The 20,324-nt window shown below is 38.3% G+C and overlaps 1 protein-coding gene across 19 annotated transcripts in view; it reads right to left on the reverse strand.

The window, feature by feature from the left end:
• The window catches only part of LPGAT1 (lysophosphatidylglycerol acyltransferase 1), a 95,857-nt gene that overhangs the window by 46,337 nt on the left and 29,196 nt on the right, over positions 1-20,324 (reverse strand). For 15 of the 19 annotated variants that reach the window (XM_074035877.1, XM_074035861.1, XM_074035868.1 and 12 more), the window contains one exon: positions 5,797-5,915. In XM_074035877.1, the coding sequence (XP_073891978.1) occupies positions 5,797-5,915 (119 nt within the window). Of the gene's footprint in view, positions 1-5,796; positions 5,916-9,156; positions 9,296-9,668; positions 9,816-11,146; positions 11,240-20,324 lie in introns of those variants that run through there. The other 4 variants (XM_065541371.2, XM_074035904.1, XM_074035882.1 and 1 more) reach the window with 2 other exon arrangements.

The raw sequence follows: 20,324 nt of genomic DNA on the forward strand, positions 1-20,324 counted from the left end.
ATTTTAAATCTACCTCTATTTCTACAAACAAAGCACAGTTACTAACACTGTCTACATGAAAAATTACAGGTCTTGATTCCAAGTCTTTGAGTCCTAAGTCATAGGTACATATATCACTATATAAAAAATGAAATTCAATTAACTTCTTAAATTTGGACTTAATGATTTCAAATTTGTTCTACCCCAAACAAAGTCTCTGGTAATTCTTACATAACTTGCAAAATATTTTGAAACAATACAACAAAATGGTTAAGTTATCAAAGAAGACTATATATTTAATGAACATTCACTTATAGCTTTACAGAACCTGAGTGTAGCTTCATGGCAAAGTATAAAAAGTTAGTGTCCAAAATAAAAACATTTAAAAATTAATATAATAGAATGATTTACATATTCTATTATGAAGAATATTTATTAGTGTATGCAAAATCATGCTCTTTGCCAGGATAAAAATATTTGTAGTGCCTTAGTCCTTAAATAGAAAAATATTATCCACTGCTGATAAGGGTTAATACCTATATCGAGGACAGAAGACTTTCTTCCATGCAAATTTAAAAATTAAAAGTACAGGTCAGGCACAGTGGCTCATGCCTGTAATCCCAGCACTCTGGGAGGCAGAGGCAGGTGGATCACTTGAGGTCAGGAGTTTGAGACCAGCTTGGCCAATATGGTGAAACCCCAGCCAGGTGTGGTGGTGCATGCCTGTAATCCCAGCTACTTGGGTGGTTGAGGCAGGAGAATTGCTTGAATCTGGGAGGCAGAGGTTGCAGTGAGCCAAGATTGAGCCACTGCACTCCAGCCTGGGTGACAGAGAGAGACTCCGTATCAAAAAAAAAAAAAAATTTTAAAAGTACAAACAGGATCTAATTAATGAATCAGTTAATTGTTCTTTCCCGCTGAGGAAATAGCATTCCTTGTTATAAGCCTTAACTGAAGTGAAAGCTGCAACCTCAATCAAGAATGCAGTAAGCTCTACTTTGGTTTCCCATGGGAACAATAGATGCAAACATCATCTCTAAGAACCAATTTATGTGAACCTACACATATGGAAAAAACTAAAACACTGATATCCATGTGCTGCTTTTATAAAAGCATTATAAAAGCCCACAGATGATATATATTACAGCTTCTGCCTTAGTTTTCCAGCTACACAACTCCTGCTCCATCACCTTTACAATATTAAATCATTTTTTTAAATGAAGATATATGCCTAATAAAGAACTGATACCTCAAGCAATTAATATAGAGTAAGATAATCACCAGCATCCCATCTTGTTTCGCTTTAAAATGATGATTACAGTACTTTGTTTAAATAGACTGAGATTTGGACTAAATGAAATTTGTTGAAAAGTGTCCCCAAAACAAACAAAAAGCAGTGGATTCAACCTATAAAGCATTTTAGCTTTAGACACATTATGAATTGTAGTTGTAATTTATTGACTTCTGGGTTTTAAATGCCAAATAACTAGCTTTTATATTTAACTTTTCATTCACGATGGGTTTATCTCTTCAGTTAGAAGGGTCACTTAAAACATAAATTCAGTAAAGATAGCCAAACTATTTTCTGAGATTTGTAAGGATAGCTCTGTTCCAACTTATTTTAGGGGAAATGTTATAAGTCAATAAATGTTTATAAAACATTTAATAAAGTTCTTTTGACAGAAATAAAAATTCTTAGTTTTATCATAAATTGTCATAAAAGGCCAAGACAATTCACAGACACTTATTATAAAGGTGCCAGGCCAGGCACGATGGCTCACACCTGTAATCCCAGCACTTTGGGAGGCTGAGGCCGGCGGATCACTAGGTCAAGAGATTGAGACCACCCTGGTCAACATGGCAAAACCCCATCTCTACTAAAAAATACAAAAATTAGCCGGGCGTGGTGGCGGGCACCTGTAGTCCCAGCTACTTGGGAGACTGAGGCAGGAGAACCGCTTGAACCCGGGAGGCGGAGGTTGCAGTGAATTGAGATGGCACCACTGCACTCTAGCCTGGCAACACAGCAAGACTCCGTCTCAAAAAAAAAAAAAAAAAAAAAAGGACCAACACTTTCAGAAAATACAATTAATCCTTTGTTTCATATTCTTCAAAAGAAGGATGAGTAAACATAAGCTGCCTAAATCAACTCTGTCAATGTTTGGTAGGTCCGTCACTCAGAACTTTTTCATTATTTCTAAGAGACAAAATCAATCTATATCAATTATTCTTTATCTGAATGCACAGATTTTTACATATCAGAACACCGTATAGAGACTTAAACAAATGACTGCACTCTTTTTTCCTTTTGAAATTATAATAAGGTCAATGGTTCTCCATTGGGTGAGTATGGAAACTGCAGGATAATTTTGGTCCTTGTGGACTAAGGAGTGCTACTAGCATTTACTGTGGACTAAGGAGTACTACTAGCATTTACTGTGTGGCAGTTGGGTACACAAAACGTCTGGCAGTGCCCAGGACAGTTCTCAGCAACACTGTTGTCCTATTAAAATGCCAATAGTACTCCCACTGAGAAACTAATAGGGGCTTCAAGAAATCCCTTGAATTCAAAAAGCTATGCTATAATTACATTACCATCAAAGTAATATTTTTTAACTGGCCCACAATAGCCTTCCTTCTTCGAATGTATCCATAAAGTATAAAATAAATCAAGTAAACATTCCTACTAGTGAATACAAATTAATATTGCTCTGTAATTATTAGGCAGCAGGGAGAGATTATAATGCTTCTACCCTTATATTTCTCAGTTATTCCTTTATAAAAGAAAGTAAAATATTCTTCTAGATTTCAAATTATTCAATATTATCAGAGCATTATTTAGAATGCTCAGTATTAACTAATCCGAAATGAAAAAACTACTTGGGACTTAAACATTTTTATAAAGGCAAACAAGCCAACCAAACTTTCTTTTGTCCACATGAGTGGGGAATTTTAAATTACCTAATATTCTGGTTAATACAGTTATCATCTATGCCAAACTGGTGTTAGAATACAGTTAGATATATTTATCTTGACCATTTTAATCACCCTTTGAGATTCAAAAAAACACTTAAGGACACTGTAGGCCCTCAGGATAATCACTATAAATGTAATGATCCTATCTGTAAGAGTAACAATGTTAACTAATTGGAGAGTCTCTTTTATAGAAAGCCAAATCAACTAGTTTTGCTCTATTCTATTCTATTCTATTCTATTCTATTCTATTCTATTCTATTCTATTGAGTCTCGCTCTGTCGCCCAGGCTGGAGTGCAGTGGCCGGATCTCCCTCACTGCAAGCTCCGCCTCCCGGGTTCACGCCATTCTCCTGCCTCAGCCTCCTAAGTAGCTGGGACTACAGGCACCCGCCACCGTGCCCGGCTAGTTTTTTGTATTTTTCAGTAGAGATGGGGTTTCACCGTGTTAGCCAGGATGGTCTCGATCTCCTGACCTCGTGATCCGCCCGTCGCGGCCTCCCAAAGTGCTGGGACTACAGACGTGAGCCACCGTGCCCGGCCTAGTTTGGCAAAATTTTAATGTCATGAACTTAGGGGACAGGCAATAAATATTATTATAAATGCAAATATATCTACACAGTGATACTCTTTTAAGAATTCAAGATCCTGAATATAAGAAAAGATTTAATGTATTCCACATTCCAGCAAGATTATGCCACTGCTTTTCAGATAGACAAGAAAAACAGATTCTACAATAATAAAACATATTTTTCTTTAATCTCCTCTCATTTTCTGACTCTACCCTAACCTAGTGAATCAAAACCTCTGAAACCTAAACACACTAGGGCTTATTCTCACTTTGATGTTTTTGCCAAGATTGCTTCATTAAGAAAGGAGTCCTTGCTTTACCACTCTACCTAACTAAACTCTACTCATCCTTCAAGGCCAAGTGTATGTCCTCTCCCCTTCATAAAGTTTTCCATGTCCATGAGGTACACGGTGCACTTACCCTCCACTGAAGCCATCTCATTTGGCAATTAAGTATTGTTTATGGCTCATGCCTATAATCCCAGCACTATGGGAGGCCAAGAGTGGGTGGATCACCTGAGATCAGGAGTTTGAGACCAGCAGCCTGGCCAACATGGCAAAACCCCGTCTCTACTAAAAATACAAAAAGTAGCCAGGCATGGTGCCCATGCCCACAGTGCCAGCTGCTTGGGAGGCTGAGAATTTCTTGAACCCAGGAGGCAGAAGCTGCAGCAAGCCAAGATTGCACCACTGCACTACAGCCTGGGCAACAGTGCAAAACTCCATCTCAAAAAAAAAAAAAAAAAGCATTGTTTGTGATACCCTTCTTCCAACTGCCACTAGGCTGTCAGCACCCTGATGAGAAGAATTGTATCTTATAGGATGGTATTTACACTTCGTATAGTCAGTGATCATAACTACTAAGCCCTTAATGAACTTCCATTGATTTGATTATTTACTATTACGTCACACATTAACTCCATTAATTTATACACTTTGTATTTATTTAGTTTTCTATGAACATAACCTCTTAAGGCTAAAGACTGAATTTATTTTTTAAATCCACTCAGTTTATAAATATTTATTCTATCATAAGCAATATTCCCCCAACCTTTTGTTTTAGAGATGGGGTCTTGCTGTGTTGCCCAGGCTGGAGTGCAGTGGCTCTTCACAGGCATGATCCCACTACTGATCAGCACAGGAGTTTTGGCCTGCTCCATTTCCAACCTGGGCTGGTTCACCCTTCTTGTGCAAGCTAGTTGTTCACTGCTCCCAGGAGATCACCATATTTATGCTCAACTTAGTGCAGACCACCTATCAGCGTAAAGAACTACAGCCCAAATTCCTGGGCTCAAGCGATCCTCCTGCCTCAGCCTCCCAAGTAGCTGCACCACTGTGCCAGGCCGAAGCAGCTTTTTGTGTTTGTATTTTTCAAACTGGCAATCCACTGCTTCATCTCCAGATAGCCCTCAATTTGAACTATATTAACCTGCTTTCATCCCAGTTACTATTTTTTAAAACAGTCTTATTGAAATATAATTCACAGGCCGAGACGGGCAGATCACGAGCTCAGACGGGCAGATCACGAGCTCAGACCCCGTCTCTACTAAAAAATACAAAAAAACTAGCCAAGCGGGGTGGCGGGCGCCTGTAGTCCCAGCTACTCGGGAGGCTGAGGCAGGAGAATGGTGTAAACCTGGGAGGTGGAGCTTGCAGTGAGCTGAGATCCGGCCACTGCACTCCAGCCTGGGCAACAAAGCGAGACTCCGCCTCAAAAAAAAAAAAAAACAAAAAAGAAAGAAATATAATTCACATTGTCCCAGTTTTTTTTTAAGTCTCTACATCCCACTTCTGGGTGACTTAGAATGATATATTTTTCCTTTTAAAATTTAATATTTTCTAAACTTTTATTGAAAGTATGTAGTAAAGTCTATGTCTATATTTCAAAGCACAGTAAGATATTTGAATGGATTCCCTTTTTTTTTTTTTTTCTTGAGATGGAGTCTTGCTCTGTCTCCAGGCTGGAGTGCAGTGGCATGATCTCGGCTCACTGCAATCTCCACCTCCCTGGTTCAAGTGATTCTCCTGCCTCAGCCTCCTGAGTAACTGGGACTACAGGCACGCACCACCACACCCAGCTAATTTCTATATTTTTAGTAGAGATGGGGTTTCATCATGTTGTCCTGGATGGCCTCAGTCTCTTGACCTCGTGATCTGCCCACCTCAGCCTCCCAAAATGCTGGGATTACAGATGTGAGCCACCATGCCCGGCCGAATGGATTCCTTTTAACCTTCCTTTCTGGATGTCTACCTACTGCCTTCAGGGTAGCTTACCAGTCCTTTGTCCTGGAGGCACATCATCAGTGTGCACACATCTCCTGTTGCCTGATGATTCACCAACATCACTGCTTCATCTTTTGAAACTGCTTTAATATCTTCTCCCCATTCCATCACTGTAAGAATAAAAAGTTTCAAAGCTGTCATTTTAAAGATTTTTATAATATCACAAACCTTATATTAGAAAAACTGATGTATATTAATGATATGTCACCTAGCTAAAACATCCAAAAGTTTACAACTAAGTTTATTTCCTATGCAAATCAGAATGTTAATATAACTTTTATAGAGCCCCCAAATAATCTCTCTCCTTCCTTCCTTCCTTCCTTCCTCCCTCCCTCCCTCCCTCCCTCCCTCCCTTCCTTCCTTCTTTTTGAGACAGTCTAGCTCTGTCACCCAGGCTGGAGTGTAGTGGTACGATCTTGGTTCACTGTAACCTCCACCTCCCGGGTTCAAGCAATTCTCCTGCCTCAGCCTCCAAGTAGCTGGGATTACAGGTGCAAACCACCACGCCCAGCTAATTTTTGTATTTTTAGTAGAGACGGGGTTTCACCATGTTGCCCAGGCTGGTCTCAAACTCTTGACCTCAAGTGATCCACCTGCCTTGGCCTCCCAAAGCGCTGAGATTACAGGCATGAGCCACCATGCCCAGCTATGGTCATACCTTTGATCTAGAAGTTCTATTTCCTAGAATTTATCCTACAGAAACTTTTGTTCAAATAAGCAAAGATATATGTATAAAGAATGTTTATCACAACTTAAATGTTCACCAACAAGGGAATGGACAAGAAAATTATGATGTAATAGGAGAGTATAAACCCATTAAAATAATGGAGGATACCTCTTATTCACTAACCCAAAAAAGACATATTATCAACTAAACAAAGCCAAATCACCAAACAGTAAATATAGCATGATCCCATCTTTTTAAAGCAGGAATACCATCTATGTGTTGTTCAATGCACTGAAAAAAGTCTAGAAAAACAAATTTCAAACTGTTAATACTGATCATCAATGACAGGTGGTTCCCAACCCTTCAGATTCTATTTTTATAAGAAAATATTCAGACATAATAATACATACTTTCACCTTAAAAAAAGAAAACTAATAAAAATGCAAATTATTTGAAGTTATCAGATGAAAAGTCACTGCACCAAAATCCATCGGTACATTCTAAGGGAAACATTGGTATTTCTATGTAGTTATGCCTCATTTCGTTTTTTATTTATTTTTAATTTTTTTGAGACAGGATCTTGCTCTGTTACCTTGGCTGGAGTGCAATGGTGCAATCACGGCTCACTGCAGCTTCAAGCTCCCTGGGCTCAGTGACCCTCCTACCTCAGCCTCCTGAGTAGCTGGGACTACAGGTGTGTGTCACCACGTCCAGCTAATTTTTGTATTTTTTTTGTAGACACAGGGTTTTGACATGTTGCCCAGGCTGATCTCAAACTTCTGGGCTCAAGCAATCTACCAGCCTCAGCCTCTCAAGGTATTGGCATTACAAGCATGAGCCACCGCACTCGGCCACCTCATTTTGCAGTAAATTTATTTCAAGCCTCAGTTTTCAAACATCAGAATTCTGCAAAGAAGCTTCTAGCATTTTTTGATATGAATTACCAAAGGTCGATTCTATATTAGTATTCACTTTTACCCTATCTTTATCTCACTCACTGCTACAAGGAAAGAAGTCAAGCCACCTGTGTGTAAAAGCTCTGGATGAAATAGGGATAGGGAGACCTATTTAGAGCCAATTTTGCACTATATTTCAAAATTAACAAATGCACAAACCTTTTTACCTAGGAATTCTACTTCTAGAAATGCATCCTACAGATACACTCATTTATGTGCAAAATGACATGTACACAAGGCTACTCACTGCAGCTTTGATTGTAAAAGCAAAGATGAAAACAACTAGAAAGAGAGGCTAACTCAAATTCATGAAAACAGTAGAACGGTGGTTGCCAGGGGCTGGGGGGAGGGGGAAATTGTTGTTTAATGAGTACAGTGTTTCAGTTTTACAAGATGGAAAAGTTTTAGATATTGGTTTCACAACAATGTGAATATACTTAACAAGACTGAAAAATTAAGTACATTTGAAAAATTAAGATGAATTTTTAAAATTCAGGTGAATTTCATGTTAGCATATTTTACCACAATTAAAAACATTTTTAAGGGAGACCAGCTAAGTAAATTATATCTATGAAATGGAATATTATGCAAACATAGCACTTATGTACTAATATGAAATGATATACTTTAAGTAATAAAAGCAAAGTGTAGAATAGGATGAGGGATGCCATTAGTCGTGGTTTTTTTGTTTTGTTCTTGAGATGGAGTTTTGCTCTTATTGCCCAGGCTGGAGTGCAATGGCGTGATCTCGGCTCACCGCAACATCCAACTCCTGGGTTCAAGCAATTCTCCTGCCTCAGCCTCCCGAGTAGCTGGGATTACAGGCATGCGCCACCATGCCCAGTTAATTTTGTAGTTTTAGTAGAGACGGGGTTTTTGTTGGTCAGGCTGGTCTCGAACTCCCAACCTCAGGTGATCCACCCACCTCGGCCTCCCAAAGTGCTGGGACTACCGGCCTGAGCCACCACACCCAGCCTAGTTATGTTTTTAAAAAGGACAGAGAATATACTAACCAAATGAAAACTCCCCATATGCCCCTCTTGACAACCCTCCAATGGAGACACACGGACATACGAACACACAAACACACACACACACGCGCACAACATTCTTTCATCAATACATTCTTCATTCAATAAATCAGCATCAGGCACGGTTAGGTATTGTGGATATAAAATAAATAAAAACATTTCAAGTATTATTCTAAAGTGAACAGCAGTTAAAACTCAAGAAAGACTAGCTTGGTTCTATAAATAGCGGGTAATGTGGAAAGTTTTCTGGCTCTCCATCTGTATTAATAGATGTCTCATAACCAAATAGTCCTTTAACACAGTCTGTGCTGCATGAGTGGAAAATACTAGATACCTAGGCCCATGCAGTGGGAAGGCATATATGTCAATATAACTGCAAATAAGAATAAGATTTTACATAAAATATATCTTATCTGTTTGCTTTATATAAAGCAGATAAATCTAGTTAAGTGTGACTGGTTTAAATATGAAAATATAAATTGAATTTGGATCTCTCTGTACTGGGTTGAACAGTATACTCTAAAAATTCATGTCTACCCAGAATCTGTGAATCAAGATGAGGTCATACTGGATTAGGGTGGGACCTAAACCTAAATCCAGTAAGACTGGAGTCCTTATAAGAAGAGGAAAATGTGGTCAGAGAGACACACAGGGAGACCACCATGTGATGACAGAGGCAGAGATTCAAGTGACGCACCTACAAGCCGAGGGACACCAAGGATGGTGGACAACCACCAGAAGAAGCTGGAAGAGGCAAGGGAGGAGCCTCCCCAAGAGTCTTTCGAGAGAGCATGGCCCTGCTGACACCTTGATTTCAAGACTTCTAACTTCCAGAACTGTGAAAGAATAAATATCTGCTGTAAAATCCAGTTTGTGGTAATTTGTTATGGCAGCCCTAAGGAATTAATATAATCCCTCCCTCAATTTTTCCCATCCTCTCTTTCCCCTTTCCATTCTATTTTCCCCAAAATTATAGTCTTTCTTATCAAGTATAGGAAAAGAATTGCATTATACTTTTAATACTGAGAACATTATATATAATCTAACATTATGTATTATAAATGGTTTTTAATGTTCACTTTTAAATACTTTCAGAAATTATACTTTAAAGTATAATTATTAAGAGTTAATCCACTACATGTTTTATCTCTCAACCAGAACTTAGTCAAAATTTATTTTCAGACCAAATGTCAGTTTACCAAGACTCACATAGCATGCTAAATCAAAAAAGTGAAGGTGGTCAGGTGTGGTGGCTCATGCCTGTAATCCCAGCACTTTAGGAGGCCAAGGTGGGTGGATCACTTGAGGTCAGGAGTTCGGGACCAGCCTGGCCAACATGATGAAACTCTGTCTCTACTAAAAAATACAAAAATTAGCAGGTGTGGTGGCATATGTCTGTAATCACAGCTACTTGGGAGGCTGAGGCACAAGAATTGTTTGAACCTGGGAGGCAAAGGTTACAGTGAGCCGAGATTGAGCCACTGCACTCCAGCCTGGATGACAAAGTGAGACTCTGTCTTGAAAAACAAAACAAAACAAAACAAAATGAAGGTACTTAGATCAACTCTTCTTTTTTTCTTTCTTTCTGTGTGTTTTTTTTTTTTTAGTCAGGAACTCCTGGGCTCAAGCAATCCTCCTGTCTCAGCCTCCCAAAGTGCTGGGATGACAAGCATGAGCCACCACACCCAGTTCGGATCAACGTTTTACTAAGAAATTATCCTGAGGTAGCAATAAGGTCATGTTGAATTTTATAATAATCCTAATTTTATTCAATAACAAATTTAATTTCCAATATATATGGTATTCTTTTAGAGCATCATTTAAGGACAACTGTTAGAAAGTTAAATCACCAACAAAATCAAGATTAAAATGAGCAATTTATTACACAGATGAAGTAGTTATGCTCCTCAGATTATGCCCTGCTATCCCAGGACCAGTAAATAGAGTAATAAAGCTAATATCTTAACCAAGGGATAGAAAAGAAGCTATGGATGCCTGCCAGTTCTTACACTGCACTTGACTGGAAGAACAAAAATATTCTAACATGCTGCTCTATGAAATGAATTCTCAAAAAAGAATTGGGTCAGGTCTACTACTTCCAAAGGGAAAAAGGACAACTGAATAAAAACTGGAGGAAAAATTTTCTAATTGTAATAAATTTTAAAATTGTTATTGAAAACCAAAGCTAAGGGTTATCATCTACTACATACACACACAACACACGCACACACACACTCACACTCTCTAACATGTATATCAATATACTTTTCCCAAAAGTTACAGATTAGAATTAATCTGGACAGTTCACATCTCAAAAAGAAAATAGAAGCAACAACCCATCAAAAACTCCTTAAAACAGTGACACTAAAGCCATTTATACTGGCCCACAAAACAGAATTAACGGAGAGAAGAAAGGTTGCTTATTATGCCCACAAGCTGATGCAACAAACTATTCTATCCTTCTGTGCCTTCATTTTCTCACTTATGAAACAATGTCATTAATGCTACTTAAACTTGTTGCAAAAATGAAGGAGATCTAATTGATAGTATCATAGAGATCCTGAGCAATGGGATTAAAGTCACTTTTGGAATCACTAGTAACTAAAAGAGCCCTGTGCCTACTGTGTCATACGAAAATCAGTCTAATAGTAAAGATTAAAGAGCCAGCTGGGCACGGTGCCTCATACCTGTAATCCCAGCACTCTGGGAGGCTGAGGCAGGAGGACCCCTTGAGGCCAGGAGTTCAAGACCAGTCTGGGCAACAAAGTGAGAATCTGTCTCTATAAAAAAAATTAAAAATTAGCTGGGTGTGGTAGCATGTACCTGTGGTCCTAGCTACTCTAGAGACCACAGGGACCTAAGGCAGAGGATCTCTTGGGCTCAGAAGCTCAAGGCTGTAGTGAGCTGTGATCATGCCACTACACTCCAGTCTGGGTGACATATATAGACACTCTCTCTAAAAACAAACACACAAACAAACAACAACAACAACAACAAAAATAAGAAATTAGAGAGTCAAAATAATCATAAGTGAATTTCACATAGCTGGAGAACTGTGGCTTTCAGCAGTTCAGGTTTGAGGCAGACCGGATTAGATTCATCCCAGGGAGGGTGTTAATTAAGAGTGGCCATGAGAGAGTGGCTTAAAGTACTGATTAATAGAGGAGAGACTGGTGAGGGAAAGAAGCCTTGCAAACAAACAGCTGACTACCTAGAAAAGAGATGGAGGGAGGGCAATCATACATAGAGATGCTAATGTCATCCCTTTCTCCACAACATTCTAGTCAAGCTTCCCAAGGGAAGGCCCAGACTTTTGAAAATCCTTCTAATACATATCTCTAAGTAAGAACCACTGGAATTGAAGTGCTGATGTTTAATTTTATTTTTTTTAAAGCAAGTACATTGTACACACTAGGAAATCATGGTCAGTATCCCTTTGGCACTTAAATTTTAAGAGGTTAAAATTTGAGAGGGCAAGGCTCAAGAGGTAGCTTTTGCAGGGGTTACATAACTAAAATACTAATAGTAGCAGATATTATTAAACAGATGTATAAGTAGTAATCTCAATAGCTAACATTTATGGAATGTTTATTATGTGCCATGCACTAGAATTAGTAATAGAAAATAATTTACATTATTTTCTGATTTAATCTTCACAAAATTCCAAATGTACAGATAGTATCATCCCCAATATGCAAATGAAGAAAATGAGACACAAAAGGTTAAGCACTGTTTTCAAACTTATACAGTTAGGAAGTAGGGGAACCTACTCCTAACCACAATATCATATCATCACTGCTGACATGCTTCATGTCAAAAAATGTTAAGGACAGGAACTCGGATAAACTGCACTTGCAGCCCCTAAAGTTGCCTATGATTATGCCAGGGAATAGGGTGGACAAGCCAAGTCTCAAAATCCTCAACAAATAAGGATGGTGGATGGCAACAACAAGGAGGGGTAGAGAGGTATATAGCCAAATAATCAAGTATTTTTTTTAGTGACAGCTGAATAATAACCAAGTCTAAAGGGGCAAGGTATCTAAGAAAAAAAATCAACATTGTCTTTGGGCCCAGATGGGATTATCTTAAATACAATATGCTTGATACAGAACTGGCTCTTTTCCCTAGTCTTCCTCATCTTAGCAAAGAACACTGCTGTTCACCCAGTCATCTGAAGATGAAATCTAAGACTATCTTCATTCCTCCCTTTCCTTAATCTTCCACATTCAATCCATCTCTAAGTCCAGTGGCCTCTGCCTTCAAAATACATTCGGATCCTCTATTTTTCTTCTTCTTACTACTACCATTTATTATTATTATTATTATTATTATTATTATTATTATTGAGACAGTCTCACTCTGTTGCCCAGGCTGGAGTGCAGTGGCACAATCTCAGCTCACTGCAACCTCTACCTCCCAAGTTTAAACAATTCTCCCACCTCAGCCTCCCGAGTAGCTGGAACTACAGGTGTGCGTCACCACATCTGGCTAATTTTTTTTTTTTTTTTTTGTATTTTAGTAGAGATAAGGTTTCATCATCTTGGACAGGCTGGTCTTGGTGATCCGCCCACCTTAGCCTCCAAAGTGCTGGGATTACAGGCATAAGCCACCATGCCTGGCCCTCTCTACTACTACCATTCTAATCCAAGCCACCAATAGCTCTTGCCTGGACTTCTGCAATGACTTCCTAACTAGTCTTCTTGCTTCCACTCTGCCCACCTATGTAAAAGAAATCTTTAGAATTCCAATTTCAAATATCATTAAAATCAGAAATACCACTGTCAAGCATGAATTAGGGAACAGCAGGAAAGTCAAAGATAATACCTGGGAATTAACTTTCACTGGCATTAAGATTTGGTTTAAGTTAAACTTGTACTGTTTTCAAAAGGGGAGCTAGTGGCATTTTGGGTGAAGCAATTCTTCTTCCTACAGCTCACCAGTATTGCAAAACTTTTAGCTTGCCTGGCCAATAGTCTGTTACAATCCAAAAGGTAATTCCAAACATCCTGACTCCACCCCAATCTCCTTTGAGAAGAACTAAGTTAAAATTATGTCAATACAAGCCTGTGGCAAAATCAGGGTGAGGTTAAATAACAAGTTAGAATCATCCTGACAACATTAGGACTAAATAAACATGTGTTTACTGCCAACAAAGATCCATCTCTATGATTCCCTCCCCTTCACCCACTAAGCTCCCAGGATATGGCAGCCAAGAATTTGGAACAATCTCCTCTAGGAAATCTATCACCTCAAGAGGAAAGACCTAAAAATATTGACATTTGGGGTTCCCCAGTGAAATATTCCAATAAGATCACCCTACAATGAGGCTCAATGTTGATAAGCCACAGCCACTTGCTTGGCTACAAATCAACATTTTAATCCCTTACTCTTAAAACAAGAACAGACAGCTGAAGGGGATGAGAAAAGCAGATGTGTGAAGGGCTCTATGTCATCCCCACTTCTGGCTTGAAATAAGGCATACACTCCCCATGCGAAAGTTACCCTCCTGATACTAGGAAGAAAAGAATATTCCTATCACCACGAATGGGGTGTCAACATGGGGATGAGTCGTCACAGCAAACCATATTAAAATAATGCTTTCCTTCCATTAGTTTCCCCCATGTAGTTCCTAGTCACTTTCCTACAATTTGCCACTCTTAGAAGCTCAAACATGTTTCCTTCATCCAGTCATTTCTCTTCAATTTATTACCCTTTGTTAAAATGGATATAAAGCCAGGCTTGGTGATTCACACCTGTAATCCCAGCACTAAGGCTGACGTGGGAGGATTGCTTGAGTCTAGGAGTTCAAGATCAGCATGGGCAACAAAGCAAGACCTCATCTCCACAAAAAAAAATTTAAAAAGAAATTACCTGGGCATGCTGATGCATGCTTATAGTCCTAGCTACTTGGGAGGGTGAGAGGGGATGATCACTTAAGTCCAGAAGTTCGAGGCTACAGTGAGTTATAATCACGCCACTGCACCCCAGCCTGGGAGACAGAGTGAGACCCTGTCTCTTAAAAAAAGAAGAGGAGAAGAAAAGAGAAAAAAAGAAAAGAGAGAAAAGAAAAGAAAAGGCATGGTGGCTCACTCCTGTAATCCCAGCACTTTGGGAGGCTGAGGAGGACGAATCACTTGAGGTCAGGAGTTCAAGATCAGTCTGACCAACATGGTGAAACCCCATGTCTACTAAAAAATTTTTTTTTAAAATTAGCCAGGCATGGTGGCACACACCTGTAGTTCCAGCTACTCGGGAAGCTAACGCAGAAGGACTGCTTGAACCTGGGAGGTGGAGGTTGCAGTGAGCCAAGATTGCACCACTGCACTCCAGCCTGGGTAACAGAGTGAGACTCTATCAAAAAAAGAAACAAAAGGAAGGAAGGAAGGAAGGAAGGAAGGAAGGAAGGAAGGAAGGAAGGAAGGAGGGAAGGAGGGAAGGAGGGAAGGAGGGAAGGAGGGAAGGAGGGAAGGAGGGAAGGAGGGAAGGAGGGAAGGAGGGAAGGAGGGAAGGAGGGAGGGAAGGAGGGAAGGAAGGAAGGAAGGAAGGAAGGAAGGAAGGAAGGAAGGAAGGAAGGAAGGAAGGAAGGAAGGAAGGAAGGAAGGAGTATATAAAATCCTGAATCTAAATGCTTCTTTGGAGTTTTCACTTCTTTTCTATGAAGCCCCCTGTGCCACATAAAAAATGCTAACATCAAATAAAATGTGTATCCTTTTCTCTTGTCAATCTGTCTTTTGTTAGCCTAATTAGGCTAACAAAACAACCCATAGCTGCGAAACCTGAGAGCAAAGGAAACGTTTTTCCTTACCTACATAGTCATGTATTGCCAGAGACCTGAAAAAGGTTAACGTGAAAGAGAACAAAGCAAACAGAAAAATAAAGAATCTGAGGAAACAGGCATTACACAAAAAAGAAAACTTCAAGAGACCAGCATTAATGTCTATATTGAGGTAAGGGATGAGATGATGATAATAACCATGAGACAAGAATAAGAAAAAAAAGGACCTGCTGGAAATTAACATAATTGTAAAAATAAAAGTCTCAACAGAAAAACCAAGAGATAAAGTTGAGATAATCTTCCAAACAGGAGATTTAAAAACAAGATGAAAAACGAGAAAAGACTTGAACATTAGAAGACAATTCCACAAAATCCAGCCTTCAAATAACAAGAGTTCCAGAAAAAAGAACAGAGAAAAAGAAATCAAAGATGTAGTTAAAGAGCATTTGAGGGTGTGGATTTCCACTCTGACATGGGACATCAAATAGCTAGCACAGTGGATAAAAACAGACCTATACCAAGACATACATCCCCATGAAATTTCAAAACAATAAATAAAAAGAGAAAATCCAATAAACCGTCAGAAAGGAAAAAGAAGACACATATAAGGATAAGGAATCAGATTAACTTGGAATTTCTCAATAGCTACTGAAAGCAAAAAATATTGTAGAGATTATTATTAAAATAATAATGACTTCAAAATCCTGGAGAAACGTAGTGAGTTATTTCAATTGATTGTTCACAAAGACTGAACTTGTTCTCCTCACTACTGCACTTGACTTGGGGGAAGAAAAAAAGGGAAAAAAAAATCCCAAAGAAAAACTACTTTCAACCTAGAATTCTCCACCCAGCAAAATAATCAATCAGGTGCAAGCAAAGAAAAATATTTTCAAGTGTGTGACATTTTGAAAAATTAACCTCTTGCTCTCATGAAGATATTGGATGATGTGCTTCCCTAAAATGAGAAATAAACCAAGAAAGAGAAAGACATGTGAAAAAAAAATTGGGAACACAACCAAGGAGAGAGGATGATAGGGAAGAAAGATAATCAGGATGTTGGCTGTATACCAGACTTAGTGGATAACCAGTCCAAACTGGAGCAAGTTAGGCATTTCCCAAACAGACTTTCCAAAAAAGATGAAATTGGCAGAGAAGCATCTGAATGACTTGAAAGGAGATCTAAAAATGAAAAGGACTTGGGGGTGAATTAGTGATCATTTCATACCAAAGTAAGCAAAAGAAACAAAAATTATTAAATCTAGGAACAACTCTGTGCAAGAAAGTAAAAGTAAACAGTTTTATACATAGCTCAGCTCTGAGTAGATTTACATATTCACAATAAAGAAAAACTCCAAATACTGACACTACCAAAATTACAATAAAATTCAAATACAAACTAGAAAATGCGTTTATTTTTCAGTTTCTTTGCTTTTCTTTCTTTCTTTCTTTTTTTTTTTTTTTTTTGACACAGTCTTGCTCTGTCACCTAGACTGGCGTGCAGTGGCGCAATCTTGGCTCACTGCAGCCTCCACCTCCCAGGTTCAAACAATTCTCCTACCACAGTCTCAAGTAGCTGGGACCGCCAGCATGTATGATGAAATACAGCTAATGTTTGTATTTTTAGTAGAGACAGGGTTTTGCCATGTTGGCCATGTTGGTCTCAAACTCCTGATCCCAGGTGATTTGCCCGCCTCGGCCTCCCAAAGTTCTGGGATTACAGGCGTGAGCCACCATACCCAGCCCTCAAAATTGGCTTATTTTTATTTTTATTTTTGAGGTTGGGTCTTGCTCTGCTACTCAGGTTAGAGTGCAGTGGCACAATCAAAGCTCACTGCAGCCTCAACCTGCTGAGCCCAAGTGATCCTCCTGCCTCAGCCTCCGCCACCATGCCCTGCTAATTTTTTTTTTACTTTTGTAGAGACGGGGTCTCGCTTTGCTGCCCACACTGGTCTCAGATTCCTGGGCTCAAGCGATCCTCCCACCTTGTGCTCCCACAGTATTGGGATTACAGGTGTGAGCCACCATGCCCGACAAAAATTTATTTTTAAAACATTATTTTAAATAGGTTTCTAAAAAGATAAGGCTTTCTGAATATTAAAACAACATATATTCATTGTAGTAAATCAGAATACTGAAAAACACAAGGCAGAAAATTACCCCAAATCTCACTATCCAGGGATAAGAAAACACTATTCAAATTTTATACTATATCTTCCAGTTATTTTTCTCTGTGTATACGTATACTTTTTTAAATAAAAAATGAATGATTCTTAAATTCTGGTTTATACAACTTGAAATTCAATATATCATACAAAATTAGCTGTCATTATTCTCCCACAATATGATTTTTAATGGCCACATAATAATTTATTACATGTAAGTGCACAGATTAGTTAGTTCTCTAATGTTGGCTACTGGCTATTGATTATAGTAAAATGCTAGACCAGTAAGTATACAAATCAAAGAACTAATGGGTGTGTGTTACAAAAAGTACTATGACTTTCCTAAAATAAAGAGTAAAAATATCCCTACCCACAAATATTAAGTCACCAAAGCAAATAAATCAAAAGTATAAAAATTTACTTTAGGAGGTAATGGAACTGTGGTGGTGGTCATATAACTGCACATTGTAGAAGACATAGAGACTTTTTAAAATGTTCTTCAAGCCAGCCATTGAATAAATTCATAGAGAAACTTAAAATTGGGGGGATGTAAACAAGTTCCAGATTGACAGAATACTAAATACCAAAGAATCAAAAAACAAAATACAAAAGTCAAAGGCAAACACAGAAATCAATGAAATGAAAAAAAAAAAAAAAATGGAGAAAATCAATGAAAGCAAAAGTGACTCTGAAAAGGCCAATACAAGTAATCGAATTAATTTTTAACAACAACAACAAAAAAAACCCATAAAAACCATAAATCACCAATATCAGAAATGAAAGAGAAGACATCACTACAGATGTTCCTTGATTTATCATGGGGTTCCTGATAAACCCATTGTACACTGAAAATACAGCAAGTCAAAAATGCATTTTTAACACAAAGCCTATTTTATAAAAAAGTGTTGAATATCTCATGTGATTTACTGAATACGGTACTAAAAGTGAAAGACAGAATGGTTGTATGGATACAAGCATTATTGAATGCATGTTACTCTCATACCATCATAAACTCAAGAAATTGTGAGTAAAACCATGAAAAGTCAGGGACCATCAGTACTATGAACTACTTTAGAAACTAAATTTGACAACTTAGGTGAAATGGACCAATTCCTTGAAAACCACCAATTACTAACTATCAAAACTCATCTAAGATGAACAGATAACCAATTTCTATTAAAGAAATTGATTTTAGAGTCAAAAACCTTCCAAAAAATAATTTGGCCCAGACGGTTTCACTGGCATTTTCTACCTGACATTTCAAAAAAGAAATAATACAAACTGTATGCAATCTCTCCTAGAAAACAGAAAAGGAAGGAATCCTCTCAAGTTTATGAGGCCAGTATTGCCCAGATACCAAAACCAGAAAAAGACAAGCAAACAAAAGCTACAGACTAAAACCATCACGAACAGAGGCAAAAATCATCAATAGGATATTAGCAAATGGAATCTAACAGTATATACCGTGACCAAGTTAGGTTTACCCTAGGAATGCAAGGCTGGTCCAATATCCAAATATCAGGCCGGGCACAGTGGCTCATGCCCGTAATCCCAGAACTTTGGGAAGCCAAGGTGGGCAATCACTTGAGGTCAGAAGTTTGAGACCAGCCTGGCCAACATGGTGAAACCCCATCTCTACTAAAAACACAAAAATTAGCTGTGTGTGATGGCGCATGCCTGTAGTCCCAGCTACTTGGGAGGTTGAAGCACAAGAATTGCTTGAACCCAGGAGGCGGAGGTTGCAGTGAGCAGAGATTGAGCCACTGTACTCCAGGCTGGGCAACAGGGTGAGACTCTGTCTCAAAAAAAAAAAAAAAAATTCAATCAATATAATTCACCACATTAACTGTCTAAAGAAGAAAACCTTCCACAGCAATTAAAAAAAATAAAAATAAAAAAGAATGAAATCATGTCCTCTGCAGCAACATGGATATAGCTGGAAACCATTACCCTAAGGGAATTAACACAGAAACAGAAAACCAAATACTGCATGTCATCACTTATAAGGGGGACCTAAACATTGGATCCACACAGACACAAAGATGGGAATGGTAGACACTGAGGACTCCAAAAAGGAATGGCATGGAGGGAGGGGGAAAGGATGGAAAAGCTACCTATTAGGTACTGTTTTCACTATCTGGGCTAGAAGCCCAAACTTTAGCATCATGCAATATACTCATGTAGCAAACCTGCACATGTACCCTCTGAATCAAAAATCTAACAAATAAAATTTTTTAAAATAAGAAAGTCTCATAATCATATGAATTTATGCAGAAAAAGCATTCAATAAATTTCAGTATCCAATAATAATAAAAACTCTCAGCAAACTAGGATTAAAAAATATTTTCTCAGTGTGATAAAGTATTACACATAAAAACTACAACAAACATAGTATTTAGTAGTATTTAGAATGTTTCTCCCTAAGATTAAAAACAAGGCAGAGATGTCCACTCTCATCGCTCTTACTTAATATTGTACCAGAAGTCCTAGCTAGCTTAATAAGAAGAAACAAAAAATTGGAAAGGAAGAGATACAATTCTTATTCACAAATGACAAGACTGCCTATGTAGAATATCCTAAATGATTTACAAAAAGTTCCTATTCCTAGTAAGTGAGTTTAGCAAAGTTGCAGGATACAAGACTGACATGACTATCAATCATATTTATTTACACGAGAAAAGAACAAGAGGAAATTGAAATTTTAAAAAAATACTATTTACAAAAGCTCCTCTCCAACACATGAACAAGATCTATATAGTCAAAACTACCAAACACTGAGAAAGAAATCAAAAAGGCCCAAAATGAAGAGACATACTATGGTTGTGGATTAAAAGACTCAACATAGCAAAAATGTCTATTTACCCACAACTTGATCTACAAATAAAACTCAAATCTAGTCAAAACCGCATTTAAAATGTTTGCACATAA

The sequence above is a fragment of the Macaca fascicularis genome, chromosome 1 (assembly GCF_037993035.2).
Source record: "Macaca fascicularis isolate 582-1 chromosome 1, T2T-MFA8v1.1".
Classification (NCBI taxonomy): domain Eukaryota; kingdom Metazoa; phylum Chordata; class Mammalia; order Primates; family Cercopithecidae; genus Macaca; species Macaca fascicularis.